Source organism: Teleopsis dalmanni, chromosome 1 (genome assembly GCF_002237135.1).
Source record: "Teleopsis dalmanni isolate 2A chromosome 1, ASM223713v2, whole genome shotgun sequence".
In the NCBI taxonomy this organism is placed as follows: domain Eukaryota; kingdom Metazoa; phylum Arthropoda; class Insecta; order Diptera; family Diopsidae; genus Teleopsis; species Teleopsis dalmanni.
The window spans coordinates 211,885,782-211,902,999 of record NC_051846.1 but is presented as its reverse complement, the minus strand read 5'-3'; the positions used below and the strand labels follow the sequence as shown (position 1 = coordinate 211,902,999).

At 31.6% G+C, this 17,218-nt stretch overlaps 2 protein-coding genes across 3 annotated transcripts; both read right to left on the bottom strand.

Moving 5' to 3' along the window:
* Positions 1 to 1,077: 1,077 nt before the first annotated feature.
* Positions 1,078 to 2,830, bottom strand: LOC119671774 (cytoplasmic tRNA 2-thiolation protein 2). The gene has a single exon (XM_038082547.1). The coding sequence runs from the start codon at positions 2,735 to 2,737 to the stop codon at positions 1,403 to 1,405; it is 1,335 nt and encodes a 444-aa protein (XP_037938475.1). The 5' UTR covers positions 2,738 to 2,830; the 3' UTR covers positions 1,078 to 1,402.
* Positions 2,831 to 5,061: 2,231 nt separating this feature from the next.
* Positions 5,062 to 14,339, bottom strand: LOC119671772 (probable histone-lysine N-methyltransferase CG1716). Of its 2 annotated transcripts, XM_038082545.1 has the most exons (8): positions 14,298 to 14,339; positions 13,671 to 13,999; positions 6,940 to 13,592; positions 6,448 to 6,871; positions 6,269 to 6,366; positions 5,596 to 6,026; positions 5,358 to 5,526; positions 5,062 to 5,296 (listed from the first exon to the last, which is right to left on the bottom strand). In XM_038082545.1, exons 2-8 carry the CDS (start codon positions 13,987 to 13,989, stop codon positions 5,105 to 5,107), a joined length of 8,286 nt encoding a protein of 2,761 aa, XP_037938473.1. In that variant the 5' UTR covers positions 13,990 to 13,999; positions 14,298 to 14,339; the 3' UTR covers positions 5,062 to 5,104. The 2 variants fall into 2 exon arrangements, with proteins under 2 accessions (XP_037938473.1, XP_037938472.1); XM_038082544.1 differs by having other exon boundaries at positions 6,940 to 13,999.
* Between the last annotated feature and the right edge of the window lie 2,879 nt (positions 14,340 to 17,218).

The window sequence follows — 17,218 nt, the reverse complement described above, 5'->3', positions numbered from 1 at the left end:
ATTGTTACGACTCCTGGAGAAATGGGTAGCCCTCGTATAGAAATCACATAGACTCTACGTAGTTAAGTGAAGAAATGAATTGGGATAAAAAATAGATTTTAATAATGAATTCTGTGTGGAAGGAACAGATAAAGTGGGTTTAAAAATCTCAAGAACTTGTCTCCCCGATTTTAACAAGTCAGTTCGATTCAGAATTATGTATGCTTTGAGAGAATTGAATAAATAGGAACGGCTATAGTTCAAATCGTAATATAAACTGTATATTACATTAGTTATACCTTAGTAAGTTTTTGATGCAATGGCCACAAGTTGAAAAGTGTTGTATGAGAGAAAAAGTTATTAACAAAATAGTTACCTGCTTAAACAAAATTTCAATGGATATTTTTTTCGAAAAGTTTCTAAAAAAACCAGACTAGCTATCGCAATGCATGAAAAATTGAGAAGTGAACGCAGATTTTTTCTGCTTTAAAGATTCTTGCCTTTGCATGTAATTGTGTTTAATTTTTTTTTATGTTTAAACTTCATTGTTGTTTCTTTGGTTAAAATAAATCTATTTTTAGTTGAAAACCAATTTTCTCTTATGATTTTTAAGGTTCGTAGAAGAGCTCAATAAACTATTCAATAAGTTGTTTTTTATGACGCTAAAACCATGGTCAAATATTATAAAGCCTTTGTTTATCATAACGGTCCATAATTTCATCTTGAGCGTAAGTGAACATTGGTTTATAAGGCCGTCACTGAATCTTCGTAATCTTGATGAGCTAATTTACTCATAATTTTAATTTAAAGCGATCAATAAATGTTAAGAAAGAAAGTAAAATATTAGAGGCCAAACTATAATAAACAGTTTGACCTATTTACAAGGAACAGTTTTTACGCGCGACTCAAACCTAGGTTCCCCAATCAATCAGCCTAATTATTCAATCTTAATACTTATATATACAAAATAAATGTCCTTAAATAAATTATACGCTTCTCCTCCAAATCTATAATATATTTATTACAAGATGACGGAACAATGTCGAATAGGTAAGGCGTAATTTATTATGTTAAAATAATTTTTATAACATCCATACTTAAACAAACTAATATATAACATTATCATTTAAATGAAATAAATTGTAGTTTATTTAGTCTTTTATAAGTGTTCTATATTTTATTTCCTAATATCCGTTAGTGCTTCCGTTATAAGTTCATTGTTGTAGCCAGGAAGAGAGACATGGACGGGAGTCCGAAACAATTTTTGTAATTTTAAAATCCCTTTTTAAAAGCACACACTTAGCTTCGATATCGTCAACGACGTTTACGAAGTCGTTACCCAATGGGCTCTTTTTTCATTAAAAAATATTACTTTGGACACTTATGTCCCCTCTTGGTTACGTCCATGCATAAGTATTGATTCTTACGTATTTAGTAGTAGCTCATCACTGGAACAGCTATTTTGTATCTTTCGACATGCAAAACAAAGTTGTCGTAAGAGTTCATTCTCATCTGCAATCGCTTCTTCTTGAGCTTTAATGCCAAAGTCATTAATCTCGCTAACAATCGTGCCTGTTTTAGACACCAGACGTGAGTATTCCGTCATTAGCAATATTGTTGAATTTGCGGTGTCGAGCGGTGAATTGCAAAATCTGCACGTATTCACTTGAGTATAATCGCGGCTACTATTTACATTGTTTAAATGTAAATCATTTAATTTCTTCTCAAAACTTTTATCACGATTTGGTGCTAATTTTTCCCCAACTCGTGAAATTGTCGATATGGTTGATGGATAGTTGCTTTGTAATTTATGTACGAATGCCTCTATCAAATTGGGTAAACTAGCTCTACAGCCTTCTGCCTTTCCATAACGTGATATTGGCAATGGTTCTAGTTTCTGGGCTTTTATATACAGTTCAACTTCCTCTGCATTAAGTTCTTTTAAAGGTCGCACCAATTTAACACCTTCGATAAGTCGATCATCTATCAAAGCAACATCAAGAGCTACACTACCACCACGCCCCAGTGCTACAGCTGTTAGCAGTTCAGCAGCAAGTTCCTTGCTGTATTCCGGCACAAAAGCATACTTACATTTTAAATGCGAAGCCACTTTTGCAATAACGTGGTTACGGCGCCGTTTCAAATAGTCTTGACGCTTGGTTAAAGTATTTATAGCTTGGATTCGTTTCAACAATTCACTTTCATGTTCTGTAATGTTGTTAACAAAGGCATTTATGTTTTCAAATGAAAACATTTCGAGTGGTTCCTTGTAGTTTATGGGTACCAAATGACATTTAAAAAAGGAGTACCTCGCCAATATATTCTTGATGGCCAACAAATATTCAATATGTTCTAATTGACTATTTGGCTTTGTATGTTGCAGCTGATAGTCATCAATGTGCAACACTATCACATTGCAATGCAAACGTTTGTGCATATTAAGTGTCAGCGCATGCTGCAGCATATCCAGTAGCACCAAACTCTCCGCGCTACCATCAAATATAAGCAAAACAGTTGCGTTACGTAGTATCACTTTGGAAACACCAAGCGTCGCACGAAACTTGTGTCGTACATAAGCTAGAAAGCATTGCTCGCACTCGGCCTGCCTGTTTTTTAATTTATAAACAGAGTTCGTTTGTCCACATTTCCAGCATATCGTTTGGGAGCTCACGTCAATTGCTGCGATATCAGATTCGGGTATTGGTATGGCATGTAGTCCTCCTTCATCACCAAAATCATCTTCACCTATGCTGCACATCTGAGCTCGTAGTATTTATATTGAATTTAATTTAATATGTTTTTAATAATAATAGAAATCAGCACGTGAACTCAATGTTTACGTTGTTCTAATAAATATGATAACAATTCGATAAATCTATCTCTGAGTTATCGCTACGTTATCGATTGCATAGCAAACTTACGCCGGCACTGTTGCGACGTTATATGTAATTTTCATATAAAAACAATGCATTTTCATATATTTAGTTTTCATTCATATTTGGTGAATGTAAATCGGCCCTGATTTACGTTTGATATTTCATCAGATTTTATAGCTCTAAAAAGTATTAATTATTTCTTGTCAGTGGCGCTTGTTATAATAAAGGCTGTGGATTTAATTTTTATTATCTACATATATTTACGTTATATATATATGTATAATAATGTGTATATATATAATGTAACAAATTAAAAAAAAAATTGATGTGAAGTTCTAATATATTGTATGTATTGTTCTGTATTTTTATGAACCAATTTGTGTGTTTCAAACATTTTAATAGTGTTTTAATAAAAAAAGTTATCAAACTACATATCTAAAAAACTAGAATCTAATCTAAAAAACTAGAATATCACAATGCTGCTATTTACCTGCAATTCCTTCTTATTTGCATTATTTAATATGGATTTGTCTTTCAGCATATCTGCTTCTACCATTTGTGTAGATTATCTTAAGTCGCACTGATTTCATTGCCATTTTCAATATTATGTTCTTCCTTTAAATATAGTCGATTTCAACAGACGTAATGAATTTCGAGAACTCCATAAGTATTAGCTATAAGTTTAGTGACGTATGCTTTTATCTTTCGTTACAAATCAAGATAATCATATTTAAAAAAACAAGTCAATATCTACCACTAGGCATAATAATTAAGCCTATATAACTTGCTCCCTCCACAAACGATGTCCTGCGAAATATAATATTGATACGTCGAATTCGTATAAAATTTTTAGAAACCGTGACGTATTTTATTTATGCTATTTCACACATCCATATCAGTTCTTCCGTCCTTTGTTATGAGGCAATAGAAGTAGTTGAACTGGTACCTTCAGTTTACATTGTTCCAGGATAAGTTAAGTTTTTTTTAAAATTTATTTTTAATAGGATTCTATGAACATTTCAGGCGAGAGAAAGTAATAAAAGTACAACAAATGTTAAAACTACCGTTCATTAATTTTACTGACTTTAGTTTGTTGGTTGTTAGTGAGGATGAATAGTTCCGTTACGTAGACCTAAACACATTTGGAACCTTAACCTGAACTCAGGTCAGTTTTAATAACTCTACTACCTATTTCCACATCCTTATTCCCATCCTACCATATCACTTCCTTTTATACCTTCCATTGCACAGTGTATTGTCAAACTGTCATGTATTTGTTTTCAAGTACGCATCTGTCTACAACAACAATAGGGTGAGTAATTTACTTCTCATGTACTCGAGGCTACGACTAGAGCTATCGAATCTGGTCATCAAACTTACTACAGTCCACGTAAAATGCAACAGCAAATTTTTAATATATACAGATAGTAATCTACAATCGAAGCGGTAAAAAACTTTAATATATCAATAAACTTATCTGCGCTATCATAAATAACTGCATACGTTATCCTTACAAAATTAAAACCATAGATTACTGAGCTCACAGGAATCAAAGTAAATGAAGTCGCAGATCAAACTAAGTCATCCATTCCCTTTTGTTCTCATTCAATACACATGAAAAAAACATAGTAAACATAATACTATGACATGAGACTCTATATGTTATCGTCAGATGCCTATGAGCGCTTCCGGCAACCAGAATAACATAACTTAATCAAACTTTAAATATATATTGGAATTTTAAACATAGTTTCATATAAAAACCTTTATAAACAATTGGGAAATTTGAATGAATCAAAAACTCAGACACTAGTTTACACACAAGCATATACACAGATCGTTCATCAATTCGTACAAATTGTATAAATTATATATGTTTTTATTAATTTATTACTAAAATAGACTAGAAAAAGAATTTGGCTTTAAGAAGTTAACATTATTATTCTCATAATATGTTTATATATTCTTCAATATTGTAAAAAAAAGCTTATTAATTATATATAAATCATTTTTAACTACAATATATGTCTGTATAAATATTAATAAATAAAAGAATTGAGTAAAGATGATTTTAGAAATTTTGGCTAATTAATGTATGTTTATTAGCATAGAAATACATTTTTCTGGAATATGTATTTAAAATGTGTTTGTTTCTCATAATTATTGTTGTTTTCTAAGTGTTTATAATATATAAACATGCAAAAATTTTAAAGTATAAAGTAAGTGAAAAATAAAATAAAAAAAACTTTTTAAACTGAAGTGGAAATTTTTATATCCTTAAATTCAGGATCATCCTCACGCCTAATATATGTCTCGCCATATTTACTCATGTATTTCTTTATGAATTCTCTTGACTTGTTAATGACAGAATCGGTTACCGCCAACACTTGCCCCACGGACTCGCAATATTTGATTTCCTTTATCATCACAAAGTGTGTAAGCTTTAAAGTATATACAATGAATAGGTAGAATATAAGAATAATTAAATGTGTAGTGAAATACCTTTCTAGCTAAATGCATGTAATCCTCACTGTTACAAATACGTCCCTGTTTACAAGACTCGGAATAATACGGTTTCAAGTGCTGAGCTATAATGTTGACAATTTCATTACGGAATTTGTCACGTAATTTCCGGTATTTCGGTTCATCCGAGTTATATCTGTATTTTTTTCTATATACACACACAATTGAAAAATTAAAATTAATAGAATGCACTCTAGGGAATCTGTAAAATAATTACGTTTTCTTTTCGACTTTTCTTTTTTTAATATCTTGTCTTGAATCGTCGTGACTTGATTGACTGTTTGAACTTTTTTGCAAACTCAGATCACGATGTGGTGGCAGAGGACGTTTTAAAATACGCTTAGTTTTTAATGCGTCCAGTTCGTCTACTATTTTGTCGCCTTGTACGATTTTGTCCAGCAATGGACTATTGTTGCACTCCGCCTTAATATTTTCTTCCTCGTCTGATGACAACAAGTAGTCTTGTATTTTGATCGCACCCACCTCAGTGCTATCGCTTTTCTGTGAAGTACTAGGTAATGCATCCGAACTTGATTTAGTGGCACGTTTTCTCCGTATTTCTTCCTTTCGCTTTCTTATTTTTTCTTTATTTTCTTTGTACTTTCGCATTTCTGCCTGATTGTATATACGATCTTCATCGCGACGCGGCTGCAATTAAAAAGGAAAACCGAACATTTTTATTGTGATTAATTTAGTGAACTGCAAAAAAAACTTCGATAAAAACTATTTTCTAGTGTGGCCTCGTCTTGGCACAATCCTGGCTAAGATACTGAATGAAAAATGTATTTAACAATTTTTTAACTTATGTCGCTATTCATAAATTATGCTTTAAGCTTTGAGGGATGAGATGGGTAAACCATATATATAAAGTTATAAAACTTCACGCTTACGCTTATTTCTCGCTGTCCTACTAATGTCTTTAACCTTTCCTTCCTGCGTTCTTCAGTTCTTTGTAATATAAGCATTTTAAGTTGTTCCGGGGTTTTATCTATGAAAGAGAACAGAGCAGAACATTGTTTAGATATTTTAACATATTAATAATAAAATCACAAACTTATCCAAATCTTACTTAAAAGCTCGTCATTCTTTTCTGCTCCATCCGAATCGCTGGTGCACTCGCTACTATCGCTGCACATATTTTGAATATAGTAATCGAAATCTGTTGGCGGAGTCCACTGTGATTTACGTGTCTTCACGTTATAGTAATATATTTTCCCTTGGTTGGATACTGCTACTTTCCATCCCGGCTTCAAATTTAAAGTAGCTGGAGGCAGTTCATAATCATCTAAATTTGTCGACTTTGGTAATGGTTGCACAGCTAAAAAATTTGGAGGGGTATAAATAGGTTCCTGTTTCACGTTATACCATTGTCCCGTATGCGGATTAACACAAAATGGCATTTCATTTGCTATGGTCACTTTTGGATCTAAACCGAAAAATTTGCATTTCGTTTCAAAGTCGTTCAACCGTTTTACCTCAGCACTACGTGCCATCTAAAATTTATTGAAAAAAGTTTAAAAAGTTTAAAATTGATTAAAATTGAACTTGTATTATAACCGACCTTAGCTTCAAACATTTCTCGACGTTCTTTTTTCGAAAGGTGTTTAGTATTCTCACTGTTTCCTATTTGATTATTTGTATCAAAATGAATTCGTTTGCGCGGCTCTATTTGTTGACCACTGCCCAAAGTGGATATGTGGCGCACTTCTTTGAAACCAGATGGTTTTGCGAAACGTTTACCAAACCGATCATTTTGGTACCGATCTCGATTCGAGTTACTGCTTTGTGCTTCATTTGCATATTGTAAATCGGCTTCCCTTTCATGCACTTTCATTTGTTCGATACGCTCACGCTTTGGTATACGAAAAATTTCCGGTAAATTTTCCCAGCTCGTAGTCAGTTTTTCAGCTAATTTCTGTAGTTCCTTTGGTACTTGATCTACAGGAGCTTGTTGCGAATTACCGCTAGATGAGGAGGATTCATCGTTTGGTGACTGAGAATTAGTGGAGCTTATGCTAGTCATATTACTCCAATTACGTACTGTCTGCAAAACCTTACTGTCAGTTAAGGGTGTTTTATTAACAATAGGTAAGCTTTCTAATGTTTCTAGTAATGCCAAACGCATTGTCATATTGCTACCATTTTCACTCATCCAACCATGTAATAGACGTAATCCATGATAATCTAAGAACAGTCGACGGCATGGTAGCTCTCCTATTGTCAATATTTTCAATAGGTCCAATCGGGTTTGTACAAGTTTCGCACGAACCATTAATCGTGATAGTCTCAATGTGTCCGGCTGGTTCTTGAGTCCACAATTTCTCAAAAAATTAACTTCATCTTCAATATCCGGGTCTTCCAATGAGCGTGCTTTTACAGGTGATATATTATCAACTTTTGTAGAACGATTTTTACGTTGTTTCTTCTGTTGCTGTTGTTTATTTCTCTTAACTTTATTGAGCAGATTTTTAAGTTTGAGTTTAGCTTCTTCAGTGTCCTTCAGTTTATTATAAAGCTTTCCTTTTGAATCATCAATAATCGGTAGCAAATTAGCTGTAACAGCAGCCATTTCTAGTTTCTTTTGCGCTTCCATTGGATCCTCAATACTTTCAGTCTCACTCTCAGAGCTCTCATCATCAGTACCGTATGTTTGTTCGCCTTCATCTGACGTAGGTTCTTGTCCAATCCAACCGCGACATGTAGGTGCTTCGCAAAAGCAACGTTGAGCTTCCCTTCCATAACGTTCGTATTGATAATCAAAAGTTATTTCTTCGCCGGGCATTATTGACTTTCTGCTGAAAAACCCTACGCGCACTTCACCATTTACTGTCCATTTCTGTGTTTCAGCGTTGGGGTCACAGGAATGGTTAATAAATCTTGATATGTTGCCTTTGATAGTAGCATCTATAATGGTATCACTCCTCAAAGCCATAAAATAGTAATGACGGTTTTTATCTAGGGAATATAAATCTCGCCTTCGGTCAAATTCTTCGCCATCAATTACCTCACCAACATATTCCAATATAAACTCTCCTGGGAGGATCTCCACATCTGCCATTATGCCGAAACCTTTTTTTTCTGTACGAAAAACTCGACATGGTGCGCTTAAGATTTTTTGAAATCTCTTGTTAGTACAGCGTTCACCAACGTTACAATCTGGTCCACATTCTATCATTAGTAATCGATTTAAACAGTCTTCTCCACACGCCCATTCTCCTCTTTCTATATCTTCCGGCGTTAAAAAGCAGTCACATTGCATTTTGCGTGCCTCTCTACTTATAACGCGCTCGCATTTATATTCATTTTCTTCTATAACTGTAAAATTGCTCAAACGTTGCTCCATTGATTTAAGAAATTTAGCGTTTACTTCTGTAACGTCAGCTAAACTGTTACGATGATCTTCAATGCTGTAACGAGACTTCACTTCAACATAATCTTTCATAGACAACCGTTCTTTGTCACGCACTAAACCTCGACCTACAAGAGATTTAGGTGCTTTAGTAATTTGTTTTATGCGGTGTGAGCGGCGCACACCTAACAGTTCCTCTGGCGTCAAATCCGATATAGAAGTTTCGGGCGGAGGACTAGTTGAAGGCGTTACTATTGGTGTATCAGCGGGAGTTTCAAAAGCATGTAAGTTTAACGAAAATGGCAAGTCGTCATTAATATTAGTTGATTCAACACTAGGTATTGAGTCCTGTATTAGAGGGTAATTTGCAATATTTGCGGATATTTCACCCTCAATGGAATACTCATGACCTGTGAATATGGATTGTTCATTAGTTGCTGTTTGCGTTTCTTTTGTTGTCACGGTATTTGTTTCAATTTCTAAAAGTTGATTTTCCGCTTGTAAAGATGGAGCGATGTCGTCCTCTTTTGATTTGGTTTCACTTCTAATAGATGATGATTCATTACTGTCACCTTGGATGTTTTTTTTATTTTCATCTAAGTCTATATCCGTTGACGACCTTGTTACATTATTTTTTTCTGGTTGATGGTGATCATCTATTGTCACAATTCTGTAGTTATCGTCTTCCTCAAAAGTTTCTGATGGTTTTTTTTTAAGAAGACTTACGCCCATTTCAATGAATTCGGCAATATTTTTGAACGGATCCGAGATTTCATCCTCTGTGCAGTCTTTCTTTGTACTTTGCGAAAGAGTACTCACATTTTGACTGGTACTATTTGAGTGGCCTAAACTTTTTACATCATTTCTTTTATCTTCAATGGCGTTATGTTTTATGCTATCCTCAACAGGAGCGGTGTTCACATTTTTATTGGCAACTAAAGCCAATTCTTCTATAAATTTCTTTCTCCTGCCTTTGCTTTTCACTGATTTATTTAGTTCAATGTCATCAACCGTAGAAGTTTCACTGACGTCACTTTTTATTTTTGATATTTTCTCCTTATTTGATGAAGTTTTTGATGCTTTGGTTTTATTTTTCTTTTCTGTACTTACTGGGGATGACCTGCTTGGCATATCGTCTTTATTATTACCGACATTTCCAATCGTACTTTTAATTCTAGGAGAAACGCTTTTGGCTGTCTTTGGGTTCTTTATATCGATACTGGAAGAACTTTCAGAGCTATCAGCTATATTGTTAGTTCGAGTAGAAAATGATTCATCAACTTCATTTTTAGTTTGCTCTTGAGAATATTGATGTTTCTTCTCAATTTTATTACTATTAACATTTTTAGTTGATGGTTTGGCAGTTTTTTTCTTATTAGAATTCTTTGCAGATTTTTGCAATGAGTCTGTACTTTCGCTACTTTCGCTGGCTGGCTCATTATTTTTTGTTTTAATATTTATATTTTTACTATCAGTTTCTAAAGCGGATAAATCACATGTTGAACCTAAGTCTGATTGTGAATGGCTTTCTGGAAGAACACTTTTATTCTTGGCTTTACGACCACGGCGGCCTTTAGGAATAATAGTCTCCGTACTCTGTTTATTGTTAGTAGATGGATTCTTTTCATATTGCAGAACTTGTGTTTCTGCACCTAATTCTGATTTTGTATTCTGATCTTTTAGTTTTTCACAAGATTGTACTTTAGCAATAGTTTCGAGATCCTCTTCTTCCAAAGAAACAGGCGAACAGGTTTTTTCAATTGTTTTTCTAGTTATTTTGCTACTCACTTTTTCATTATGATTAGATCCTAAAGGTGATATAGTCCTCACATCATTATCATTACAATTTATTGGTTTTATATTATTCTCGTCATTATCTAATGATATAATTGATATAATAGTAGTCTCGTTATTATCATCAGATTTTATTGTTGCTATATTTTTCTCTTTATTATCATCTTTATTATCCTGTAGTGGTGTTATAGACACAACTTCGTTATCAGTTCTATCTTCATTATCATTAGATGTGGATGTCGTGCCTACAGTTGCATTATTGCTTTCTTTTACAGTACCTGCTAGCGATTGAGACGGAGTGGTTGACATTTGTTCGTCATCGATCGATAGTTTCGTGGTAGTAAACCTTCGACTTTTGGAACGAGAAGATGACAATTTGTTTTTGCTCCTATTCAATTTGGTTACCTCAACGATTTTTAAGTTCTCTTCAATTTGTACATTTTTCTGAGTATTTACTGTAGTTTTTTCTACAATTTCGGACAATAGATCTGAATTGGTGAGGTTATCGGAACTGAAAGTGTTTTCAATTGAGAATTTTTCAGAGTTTAAGGAACACGTGCTTGACTCTATGAATGCAGTTTGAACAAATAAAGCATTATCTTGTTGTTCTACTTTTTTAAGCGTACTATTTTTATCACTTAAAATATTATCCTCAGATGGATTTGGTACTTCGCTTCCTTTTACGAAGATTTCTATTATGTTTTCAATTTTTTTTTCATTTATCTTTGAAACTGTTTGTTCGTCTGTCACTTCAGTTACCTGATCTCGTTGGTGTAATTCTGTTTTATTAATATTCTCTTCTGGAATATTTATCTTTTCTAAATTAGTGCATATGACCTCTTTAACCGTTTTATCAAACTTTTTTTGCTTTTCAATGATTAATGTGTTGTTATCAGTGCATTCTATTGCCTCATGCGGCTTCTCGATAACATCTTTTACTGCTTCTATTTCAATTTGATTGGCAATCAATATATCTGTTGTATCTTTATTTATTTCAGATAATTCTAACGTTTCGTAAATATTTGCTATTTCAGTACTATCTGAACTGTTTTCTATTTTATTCGGATTAGTTGTTTGTACACTTGTTTCAGGTATAAAAGTTTGAATTACGTGCTGTGCATCAGTTTCTTGCTCAGAGTTTTTAGTATTCGGAGTACTACCAAAAGTTTCAGATTCAGATTTTTGAACCTCTACAATATAAACGTTGTCCTTTTCACATTGAGAATCGTCGTCATTAACTTTCTTTTTAATTTCGGTATACACCAAACTATTGTCCTCGATATTCATTTTTGATTTTTGAGGCTCGGAGTTTTCCGCAGAAACGGTGTATATAAACTTACTATTTTCTATGCTGTCAATATCTTGCAACTTCATTTTCTGTTTCTTTAAAGGTAGTGTAATATATTTTTTATTTTCAAACTTTTGCTCCGCGATTTTGGAATGTCCAGTTTGATCCTTTTCTTTAATTTTTTCATCTATTTGATTTTCAGGGCCCTTTTCCTGTTCATATTGCACCACTTCACAGTCGTCTTCTTTATCACTTTGACCCACTTCTATTAGCTGATCAGTATTAGGATCCATCACACTTATTGTTATATTATCTGTTGGCAAACTATCAATTGATATAACATTCTCGAAATTCATACTACTCTGTAGAGTAGAATTTGCATTTACATTAGTATTGAATTCTTCAATTGTATGGTGGTATAACGATTTGTCTATCAAATTTTCCTCGCAGGTACTAGTTTCAATCTCTTCTACGGCTGCTACATCAATTAATTGATTCTGTGAATAGGTTTCTATGACAAGCTCACTACAATCGATCTTATCTGCACTAGCATTATTGTCTATGTCGAGATCTTCTTTCGTTTGTTTACTTTTTGAACGTGTTGATCGCTTGTATTTAGAAACTCTTTTCTTAGATGATTTCTGTTTACTGAGGTTGTTTGAAATATCGGTACTCGATTGAGATACATCTTTCTCGCAAATACTATCATATGACAACAGTGATTTACTACTGTTATCAGATATTTCAATGCTTGCTCTTCTCGTTTTTTTACACACAGTTTGAGTTTCAACCATTTCTGTAGATAAATTTTCCAAAGAATTGAATGAACTATGTATTTCAACCACCTCATCAAACTTTTTATCATTATATACGGAAACGGAATCTTCTTCAAGTGGGTGTGATTCACATATGATTTCTTCAACAGCTGCCACAATGAACTCAGGTTCATTTATTTCATCATCCAAATTTGGACTTTCCTGCAGAAAGGACACAGCTGCAAAGTTCCTTTGTTTTGATTCATTTTGTGTAGGGGCCTTGTTACACAAATTATCTATTGATGAAAGAGATGTTTCATTTGTTTCATCATCTGATGACAGAATTTCCAAAACCTCATTCTGATATGTTTTATCTTCATCAATTTTTACATATTCTTCCTCCTTTTTAATATTTTTTATAAATGATGTTGTAGAAATATTTTGGTTATCATCATTAGTTTGATTCTCTTCAATATCTATCTTATTTTCTTTAATATTTTTATTTAAATTTGTGTACATGTTATTTTTATTTTCAGAAATATTAATGGATGGTAAAGACTTTACTTGGTTTGCTAAACATTTCTGATCCTCTGCATTTTCTATCAACAAATCACTGATTATAGGAGACGACCCTTTGCTCGGAACCGTTGAATCAGAAATAGATACTTCATTTTTTTTTTTAGGTGGGCGTCCTCTACGTTTTGGCTCAGTTGATTCGGTACAAGTTACGGACTGCGTTCGTTGTTTATGTGGGTGAACATTCAATGATAGCCCAGATTGTTTTTGCTTGTTTAATGTAGGATTTGCTGTGACATGTACAAAATTTGGATTTGTGTTGGTAGTGCAGGCATTATTTGTGGTACTGGGTATACTTTCCATTTTCGTTACAATCAAACTTGAGTTCTGCTTAGATTTCATCATTGTTGCATTGAAAAACTCTTGTGTGCGACTTAAACGACGAGCTTGCGCGGGTAAGGAGGATATATCAGAAATGCATTGAGTAGCATTTAAATTTTTGTTCTGTTGGTCTGTTAAGGAAATTCTTCTAAATATATCAGATTTTTCCAAAAAGTTTTTTTTATTTTTTGTTAAGTCGTTAAAATTACCCTCTGTATTGGTCTCCAATCCGGCAACATCTTTACCTTTTTGAGTTGGTGCATTTGAATCAATTCTTGCTTCAATTTGTATTTTGTGTTGTTTTGGAATTTTTTTCAGAAAGTTAAGGACATCAGGTTTGATTTTTTTTTGGCGTGAACTTCTACGACATTCGTTACTACCGCTGATATTTGTGTTGCTGGCACCTACTGCTAAACTTGTAGTGGTTATTTCTGTGGCGGATTCTGTAACATCTGTAACATTGGGATTACATTTTATTTGCGTTGCCTTAGGAGGTCTTCCAAGGCGTTTCTTAGGTACTACTTCCATTGTTATTTATCTAAAAAAACGAGTTTGTTAATATTTGATTGCATATATATATACACGTATGAAACATAAAACATATAACATTAAAGTGAAAATTAAAAGAAGTTCAATAATATTGTTAAGAAGTTTTTGCATCAATTATTGTATTCAGTCCTATGAAGAAGGATCTGATTAAAATATTTCGTATGATTATATTAAAGCAAAAACATCTGACATTTCTCCTTGCCTATTAAAAAAAACATAAATATTGACAAATCGTAAAGACCGAAAAAGCATAAAATTTCTTCATTTTGTGTGATAAAATATTTTACCTTTTAAATCTATAAAGTTGTTTAATATTTTCACTTATAACTTAACTGTTAAAAAAATAAAAATGTTATTTCAGTTAAAATAATACATAAATATTTTGAACAAACGCCTCAATTCAACTGTAAAAATACTTATATTTTTCAATTCATAATTTTTGCTATTATAATGAAATATTTTTTTTTTAGTTATTATTATATTTCGTCCGCATGCTTAGTTATTTTGTTGTGATAATTTTTATTTTCTTCAGCACCTGAAATTGTACTTGAGTTATTATAACTGCATTTATATATAATAATATATATTGTATTACTTAGTTCAATATTTAAGTTCCAAAATGAATTTATATATAAATTTATTTATATATATTTGTTTATATACACTTATTTTTTTCTTCTGCTTCATAACATTTTATTCTAGTTCTATGCTCCTAATAATAATTTGTTAATTAAATGCTATGAAAATAATAACTGAACAGTGATGCCAGCGTTGGCACAAATCACAAACATATGGCAATGGACTTTAATAAGTGAAAGTATACATCAAACATAAAACGATTGACAGGCATGAGTTTTACTTGCAATAAAGTTTGACAACTGTTTAAATGATAACGTTATATCCCTATACATAAACATATTATTGTTTATATTATATATTATTATATTATATAAATGTGCACATTTTGACGGATTTTATAATATAAACAAGACTAATTGTGACAAATTTGTTGAGTTAATTTTTATCTTACACATTGGGTGTATTATTTTGAATTTTTAATTTCTATGTGTGTGTTTATTAAAAAATGTTAAACAATTTATTTATGTACAAAACATTTAACATTTACCAGTAATGCTAGAAGTTTGAAAATTATATGCACGAATTTATTAACGATCTGGTATTGCCTTCTGAAGAACTGGAGTTATACAAAATTTCAAACATTTGATCAATGCGCCGCTCTATTTGTTCCTACTTATTTCACTATTTTTCTCCGTTATTATGGGTAAAACCTATAAAATATTATATATACTTTTATACAAATTCAAATAGAATATAAATTGGTCACCAATAACTTTTTATGTCATTCATTTTATATAAATATATACAAAAAAGCTATTTTATAAAATTATCTGCAGCTATTTTTGTATTTACATGAATTTATCAACCACAAATTTGTTCAAATTTTTTTTTTCTTGTCATATGTTTTCTGATTTTGGTCAGTGATGCAAAGTTATTTTTAAGCAACCAGTAGTTGTTCTATTGGGGCATTCATCTCAAAAAAATAAACCTATTATAAAATGTATTCCTACAATTTATTAACTTTTATTTTGACAACAGTCTACGACTTCACATCAGTCCGTCAGTCCGTGGTGTTTTGCCATTTTTGCTACATTTTCAATCTTAATTGTTGCAATTTACAAACAATATATATAACTAATTATAGAGCACAGATTAACTTTTTTATATATAGATATAAAACTTATGGTTCCCTTGAACAGAGTACATCATGTGATGTACAATTTCAGGAAACTACACATATGTGGAAATAAGTAAGATCATAGCAAAATAAACAAAATTTTAAACTTACTGTTAAGACTGTTCTCACTTTTATAGCACAAAAACACATTCAGTTCACGAATTTACTGTATCCACACTGTCTTAATTTATATTAAGACTGTCTTAAAATAATACAATATGAATAAAAGCAAATTAGTTTGAAATTGCCAAAATCTTAATCTTGTAACCGTACCTGAGCGTCTACACTAACTACAGTTTAGCAAAATTTTTATGTTCGAATGCTATTTCGAATGTTATTTTCGAATTTTTTCTGAGAACAAAAATATTCATATGTAACTAAAAAATTCTTGCCAAAGGTTACCCAATGCAGACTGTAATTTAATTGAAATTTTTTTGGTAAATTTCAATTATGTTCAAAGTTGCCAGTGTAGCTATACTGGCTAGACTTTGAAAATAACTAACAAATTATCGCTAAAAATTTGAAATTGAAATAATGGTAACTATAGAAACTGAGTTTCACTGAGCATTAAATTAAAAATTAAATATTAATAATAATTATCTTTTCAAAAAATAAACATTTTTAAAATATACCAATTATATTACGCTGTATATATAATATTACATTATATTAACAAACCATTTTTCTTTGTAGTATCAGACATAAGTTTCTTACATAGTTTTTATAGTTCTGATCTGTTACGGGGTATTCATTAAGGATATAATCAATTTCATGTATAACTTTTATATGATAGATACGGAAGTATTTTATATCATACCTTCTGTGATACTATAATACTTTCTATGATACTATCATAGTTTAAATTTTTTATTGTGTATTTATAATAAATAAATGTTTTCATATTTACCTCAATCAAAACGTCAAATTATTAAGAATTAAAAAAAAATAAATTCAAAAAACTGGCATTAATGGCATTCCCGTTAATGTCGTTCGCCTGCATGTCATAGCATAATTAACTCCATACGTTTACACAGAGTGACATTCTTTATAATATAATTCATAAATTAAATTTCGTGAATTAGTTCAGGAAGAGAAAGAGTACATACCTGGACTTAATTTATAAATAAATAACAAAAAAAGAGACTATTCTGCTTTAGTTTTTATTTAAATTTTTCTACAATATTTATTACAATTTTATATATAACAAAAATTTGTAGCCTTAATTTAAATTATTTTACAGAGTATTATATATAACCATTCCAAACATTGTCATTCGACTCTCATTAAAATAACTAAATACAACAATCCAAGAGCACATCTCTTAATTAATTAAATTTATTTTTGCACCAAAGTACCAACTTTTGGTGGGAAGCCAAAACTGCTCAATCTTTAAATAATATCTACAACTAATTATCTTGAACTTCCTGATTTATTGTATGTATAAATAAATAT

Bases quoted from the DNA above. Each gene is read 5' to 3' on its own strand.
- LOC119671774 (XM_038082547.1), bottom strand. From the start codon at position 2,737: ATGTGCAGCATAGGTGAAGATGATTTTGGTGATGAAGGAGGACTACAT.
- LOC119671772 (XM_038082544.1), bottom strand. From the start codon at position 13,989: ATGGAAGTAGTACCTAAGAAACGCCTTGGAAGACCTCCTAAGGCAACG. The intron at 6,872-6,939 runs GTCGGTTATAAT...AATAAATTTTAG, and splicing joins GAGAAATGTTTGAAGCTAAG to ATGGCACGTAGTGCTGAGGT. The intron at 6,027-6,268 runs GTAAGCGTGAAG...TTTTAATTGCAG, and splicing joins TAGGACAGCGAGAAATAAGC to CCGCGTCGCGATGAAGATCG.